At 47.2% G+C, this 7,104-nt stretch overlaps 1 protein-coding gene across 1 annotated transcript in view; it reads right to left on the reverse strand.

Annotated features, from left to right (window-relative positions):
* Positions 1–5,303: 5,303 nt before the first annotated feature.
* The window catches only part of bmp7b (bone morphogenetic protein 7b), a 27,978-nt gene continuing 26,177 nt past the window's right edge, over positions 5,304–7,104 (reverse strand). Inside the window, exons 6-7 of the mRNA XM_012835093.3 lie at positions 6,277–6,387; positions 5,304–6,156 (exon numbers count right to left, since the gene is read on the reverse strand). Coding sequence (XP_012690547.2) covers positions 6,007–6,156; positions 6,277–6,387 — 261 coding nt within the window. The 3' untranslated portion in view covers positions 5,304–6,006. The remainder of the gene's footprint in view (positions 6,157–6,276; positions 6,388–7,104) is intronic.

The following is a 7,104-nucleotide window of genomic DNA, read 5'->3' on the forward strand; positions in this document are numbered from 1 at the left end:
AATTCTTAGTTAATCATAAACCCATACTAAACACGTGCTCATCCAAAGAAATCAAGCTTTTCCTTTAAATACCTTTTACACCAGAATGTTCTTTACTAAGAAATCAACAGTACCGTGTCGACTACTTTTTGAAATGTTCATACTCAATCTCAAACTACCCTCAATGTTACAACTTCTTCACATTTCACAAGAGGAAGTTTGAATCACCTGTGATCTTTGCCTTCTAAAGGATTTAATTGAATTTAGAAAGTGCAGTAGTAGTAGAAGTGCAATGTAAATTATTTACTGCCCTTCCCTACCTCACCACACTCTACACTTACAACACCAGGTAGTGAGGCTGAACTAGCAGTCAAGCAGACCTGCATGTACAGCTAACACCCCCCTCTTAACCTAATGTAAAATCAAAATTCACCCACACTCTGTTTAAAGACACACACACACACACACACACTCTCACACACACTCTCACACACACTCTCACACACTCACACACACACACACACACACACACACACACACACACACACACACACACACACACACACACATTCCCGCATGGGGCGCTGTTGGCTCTGGGGGGCAGGTCCTCCCCAGAGTGCACATTCCTCAGGTGGGCTATCTCCCGGGCCTTTCTGTGTGGAGTTTGCATGTTCTCCCTGTGTTCACAAGGGGTTTCCTCCACTAAGAACCCCAACAGTAAAAACATGCAAAATAACAGAACTCATGTCCATCCCTGACCAAAGATGGACAGTTCACTTCACTTGGTCCCCGGGCGCTGCAAAGCTGCCCACTGCTCCTGGGAGGTCCTTGAGGAAGGACGGTCCAGGATGGGAAAAAGCAGAAAATAAATTCACCGCGACCTCAGGCCTACCTGCGTGTGTGTGTGTGTGTGTGTGTGTCCTGTGTCGCCTCCATATATGCACGTGTGTGTTCCAGTGTGTCGTGTGTGCCATTAAAAACCTGACACACACACACACACACACACACACACACACACATTCACTCTGTTTAAAGACAGGAGCATCAGTGAAGTGCTCCATGTGTGACTACTGGCAACCCACTTGGATAAACCCACAATGGAACAATAGAGGGAGGATTGATGGAGGAGGATTGATTTTCTAAGACAGAGCAGCTCCACAGCTCCGCTTAGTGTGACAGACTAAACACAATTTTTGAAGACCTTGTTCAGTTGCTGCTGTGTTGCCAGCAGGGCTGTACACAAGCAGGCATGACCACAACTTGTGTCTCTCAGAGAAGACACAACAGCCGTGTTTCCACTATCGGGCCAAATCCAGGCGAGCCTCAGTCACTTCGGTTTCCATTATATTCCTTTTCTTAACTAATTCTGTTGTAGGTCATAGGTGCCTGGCATCCAGAGTTTATCGCATGATGTCTCAACTTGAACTGCCCACTCGTTTGTGAAATGGGCGACGTTTACACCAAGGCCGCTTCTGGGCAGGTTTGCGGCTTGAGGCCTTAGGCCTTTAGCTCCAGTTGGCCCAAAGATAGCTGTAGCTCACACTGGCCTGATAGTGGAACCACGGTTAATCTGCCCAGTGCTATGGAGGTTCCGCTGCCCAGTGTCATGGAGGTTCCGCTGCCCAGCTGTCGTCTCACCTGTTCCTAAGCCTCTCGGTCAGTTCACGTCAGGCCTGTCTCTGAGTCTGTTCATGCCAAGCGTGTCCCAGAGCTTATTCACGCCAAGCCAGCCTCTGCTGGCACCCACCACCCAGCACCCAGCGCAGGTTCTAAAAAGTTTATGTCTCTGGCCTCATTGGCCGTGACAAGCATAGTCACAGTAGAAAAAGGCTGTAAGTCTCCTCAGGCAGTGGACTTCCACTTGTTTTTTTCTTGTTCTCACATTTCGCCTTGACCACAATCACACATGTCCCCCCACCTGCTAATCTGGAACTGTTTTAGAGAACACAAAGCCAGAGTGAGAGCTGTAGGCGACTCATTACAACACCAACACACACACACACACACCTCACAAAGAGAGTGTTTGTGTGTGTGATTCAAGCCTTAAGCAATGGTAATTCATAAACTATTACAATTAAATTGACAAACCGCATTGTTTAAACACTCTGTCACGTCTAACCAGCACAGAACATTATCCTACTATCTTCTACAGATGTGCTGATGTGTGTAAGTGTGTATTTGTTGATGTGTTTAGTGGTGGAAGTGTGTGTATATATGAATGTGTGTATATGTGTATGTGTGTATGTGTGTATGTATGTATGTATGTATGTATGTGTGTGTGTGTGTGTGTGATTATGAATGTATATAACTACATACGTACATGTATTTTGTGTGTGTGTGTGTGTGTGTGTGTGTGTGTGTGTTTGTGTGTGTGTGTGTGTGTGTGTGTGTGTGTGTGTGTGTGTGTTTGTGTGTGTGTGTGTGTGTGTGTGTGTGTGTTTGACCACCCTAAGGTATGGAGGGCCAGAGAGTGGGGTGAATGGATGGCATCTTGACCCCCCTCATCAGCACAGCGGGTGCTGAGGTAAAACAACCAGACCTGAAGGTCATCCACCGCCAGCACACCCACACACCCAGAGGAAGTGAGAGTGAGAACAGGCACTGAAAGACAGCTGCATCTACCCAGAGTAACATTGCCAGGAAAGAGGTGTGTATGTGTGTGTGTGTGTGTGTGTGTGTCTGTGTGTGTGTCTGTGTGTGTGTGTGTGTGTGTGTGTGTGTGTGTGTGTGTGTGTGTGTGTGTGTGTGTGTGTGTGTGTGTGTGTGTGTGTGTGTATGTGTCTGTGTGTGTATGTGTCTGTGTGTGTGTGTGTATGTGTGTGTGTGTGTGTGTGTGTGTGTGTGTGTGTGTGTGTGTGTGTGTGTGTGTGTGTGTGTGTCTGGAGAGGTGTTCTGGTCTGGAGGGTGATGACATTGTGTAGAGGTATAGGGTTCGGGGGGGGGGGGCATATGAAAGATTGAGGGGATGAGGGTGGCACCCTGCACAAGGAGGAAACTTACACCCACATTACCACTCCATTAACCTTTGCCCCCTGTGTTGCCAAGAGAGGAGGGTAGATTGATGGAGAGCAGAGAGCCAAGGGTCTCAGCGGAGGAGAGTGGAGAGAAGAATGAGGAAGGTGTAGGGGCACCGGAGCCTCTAGTTCTCTGAAAACCTGCCCTGGCCCCCACCACCACCACCACCACCTCCTCCAGCTCCACCTCCAACCCAGCCCCAGCACTGTGAACAGAGCCGAGGAGAGAGGAGAGCACGCCCTGTGACCCCAGCACACACACATGGTCCGCATTTGCGAGTCTGCGGGTGGTATGGACCGCTAATCCGAAACAGCCTCTGCAATAAACAGGATGTTGGAGGGAGGAAAGGAGAGAGAACTGACAAAAAAAAGAGAGAAGAGAGAAAGGAAGAAAGAGAAAAAGAGCAAGTGAAAGAGGTGCCAGACTCAGTAAATAGTTCAGATGAGGCTCCATGTAGGGTAACCCTGCGCTGCACCATGTCTCTCCACTCCACCCCCTTCCAGTCACCGCTTCCTGTCCATCTTCCTTATTCCTCCATCTTCCCAGGTTTGCTTTTCCCTACTTGATGTTTTTCTCCTGTCACTTTTTTCCTCCACACTTCTTTTCTTTCACTCTTTGGACAAAAACATCAGAAGGCCATAGCTCTGTTGGCATGCTCAAGACCCCAGTAGCGCCCCTGCCCCCTGCGTCAGCACAGGGCTGGTGTTCAAGACCCCAGTAGCGCCCCCCTGCCCCCTGCGTCAGCACAGGGCTGGTTGGAGGGGCGCTCTGAGGCCGAGCAGGTCATGGTTATGCTGCTGTCGCTGAATGGTCGGGCATCACCTCACAGCGATGAGTGAGCACATGATCTAGACACCATTATGTTCTGTGTTCAGGGCAAACATCTGTCAGTACATGGGAAAAGCAGCTGATTTAGTACTTGAAAACAACCATTAGTCAACTTGAAGTGGCATCTCTCCCTCTCTCTCCCTCCCTCCCTCACTCACTCTATCCCTCTCCCTTACCCTAACTCCCGTATGTATCTCGGTAAATGAAGGCATGTAGTACCTGTTTGTTAATATGAAGTTTATGGTGTGAATTTCCATGCTGCGTGGCTGAACGCCCCCATGTTACAGACTGTGTGTGTTTTTGGGTGCACGCAAATAACTGCATTCTGTGTCAGTGTGTGTTTCCCTCTCGGTGTTCCTAGCTAAAGACATGATGGGAGCAGTTAAAACTTTGGTCAAATGATGACTCATCAGATCAGAAACAGTTGCACTGCGCTGGAGAACCACAACCAGGCCCGCTGGCTGCTGCTGCTGCTGCCCCAGTCAGAGCTGTGGCCCAACAACATGATGTAGAGTCTGTGGCTCTGAGAGAGAGAGAGAGAGAGAGAGAGAGAGAGAGAGAGAGAGAACAATGTAGGAGATATTTAGACTAAATATCTGTGACGGTCCCTTCCCAGTTCACATTGTCCCTCAAGGTCTCATAAACCACTCTTGTACATTATCATAAACCATCCATCATGCCATCTCTACTTAAAGGTAACTTTTCCAACACCAAGACCACTCATCCCCCCATATCTAATGCACAAGGGATTCCCATCATTGTCTCAGTGCCTGCAGATAGACTGCGAACCGAAAAAAACTTTTTCTTCCAATTCCTCCTCCAGTGTATTGTTATAGCTCATTTGATTTGTGAACAAGTGAATCCTGTTTTGGAGAACTCGAGTGGCTCCCTCCAACTTGGCAGACACAAGCAGTATTTCAGGCTAATGCTGTTGGACAGATAGTAATGTAATAAAGGATAAATGCTGGCCAGAATAACAACCAGTTTCTTCTGCTGCACATAAAGAAATGTTTTAATTTCATCTCCTTTCCTCCCTCAGCAGCGCACTATATGCATTCTGCATCCAAATCATCCATAGTCAGCGAGAGGCTCAGTAATCAGTGTTTTTCCACAATCATTACTATTAAACTGATTTAGAAACCCCAAATTGGCTGTTAAGTACACCAATGTCTTACTGAAACCAAACACCCAAGTTTTACTACTGAATGAGGTGCCTTGGTCATTGCTATGGCATGTGTGTTTTATTCAGCCTGGCTTGATGAGGGATTTGGGACTATGGAGTGTGCAGATAAGGGGGACAAGGGGCTTTGGTTCATGCCAGGATGGTGGTCTTTGGACTGGTGTGTGTGTGCGCAAGCTTGGTCCTGTTTTATTTTTGTTAGTGGGTTTGATAAGGATGGAGGAGGCGCATGACAAAAAACATATAGACATAAGAGACACGGATAAGATAAGACACATAAAGGAAGCATTCAGTCTCTTCATTCAAAGACCAGGAAATAAATACACTTTTTATTTTTAACTTTCTGTGAAAAAAGAAAACTATTTACACAGTTTTGTACAAAAACAGTTCTTAAGTTGTTCTCTCACCCACGTAGCCCAGCCTTGTTATTCATCAAGACAAGCAAAATAATTTTTGGGAAAAGGAAACATTTTGACATAAAAAACTCATAAAAAGACTGTTTGCTGTGTATTTCAATACAATCACTTCTTAAAATGTCTCGTCATAATACACAGTAGAAAGCACAGGGATTGGACAAGTGTGTGTGTACACGTGGTTGCACGCGTGCACCCATTTGTGTGTGTATGTGTGAGAGAGAGATGGTTGGTCAAGGATGATGATAGTGTCGGTGTGTGTATGTCTATGAGAGGGGTCCATTTTCTTCGCAAAATGTTTCGCTCCACTAAAGCCTCTACCACGTGTTTGTGTATGTGCCTGTGTTGTGAGAACAGCCACTGACAGCCTGGAGGACCGATAGTGCCTACCAAGCCTGCACTGCTCTCCAAACCATTTCCAGCAGTACCATCTACTCTCTGATAATCCCAGCAGTCCCAATCACCACAACACACTCACTGCTATGAAGACAAAGGTGTGTGTGTGTGTGTGTGTGTCTGTGTTGCGGCGTGTGTGTGTGTGTGTGTGTGTGTGTGTGTGTGTGTCTGATCTCTGAGCTGTTGGGAGAGAGTCTAGTGGCATCCACAGGCTCTCACCACCATGTTGCGATACTTCTTCAGGATGACGTTGGAGCTGTCGTCAAAGTAGAGGACGGAGATGGCGTTGAGTTGTGTGGGAGCGCAGCACGGCTTGGGCACCATTTCTGGATTGATGAAATGAACCTTGGGAGAGGGAGAGGTGGGAGTTTAGAGGTCAAGTGTCAAAACTGGAAACTAACCGCGGCTAACCGTGGCACGGGCCGCGTGAGGCGGTGGGTGATATGGCACATGGCTGACTCTCACCAGTGTCTGCACGATGGCATGGTTGGTGGCGTTCATGTAGGAGTTGAGAGGAAAGGCGCACTCTCCTTCACAGTAGTACGCGGCGTAGCCCTCAGGAGCGATGATCCAGTCCTGAGGGAAGGCAAGGGAAGAGGAGTGAGAGGGATGTGAGATAAAACAACACTTGAAATAAATACTCCATGCTTTCATGGACTGACATCATGTACAGAACAGTGTTATGGAACAATGCAGTAATGGGGTGCCTGTAGACCAGGACAAAAGGTCGCTCTTCATTAGGTTTGAAATAGAAAAAGTTTTCCTTCTGCAGTGTGAGTGTATGTTGGGATGAAATAATGGGAATGTTTCTGTCAGTGTGTGAGTGTGTAAGAGGAGTTCTAGGGCTGCAGGAGAGAGAGAGAGAGAGAGAGAGAGAGAGAGAGAGAGAGAGAGAGAGAGAGAGTGAGAAGAAAGAAAGGGCAAGAAAGGAGAGAGAGAAACAAGAGGAGAGAGAGCAAGCATAGCAAGAACAAGAGAGAAAGACGGAGATAGAAGAAGAATGGTGTAAGTATGGTAAGCATAGAAAAAAAGTCACATAGCCTAGAAAAAAACATGGAGAGCAAACAGGAAAGACAGAACAGGAAGAGTTTGGGAATGAGAGAAAAAGAGTGACTTATGACATGTGACTGGCGTGTGACAGGTGACAGGCAGATTAGGTAACGGGAGGCAGGTCCACTCTGGTGTGATACCCACTCAGCCTCCGGCCATCACAGATTTAATCTGTCAGCACTTCATGACACATACAAGACCTAATGGTTTTGGCACTAATATGTCAACTAGGAAATGATTCAG

This window comes from Clupea harengus, chromosome 4, assembly GCF_900700415.2.
Source record: "Clupea harengus chromosome 4, Ch_v2.0.2, whole genome shotgun sequence".
Classification (NCBI taxonomy): domain Eukaryota; kingdom Metazoa; phylum Chordata; class Actinopteri; order Clupeiformes; family Clupeidae; genus Clupea; species Clupea harengus.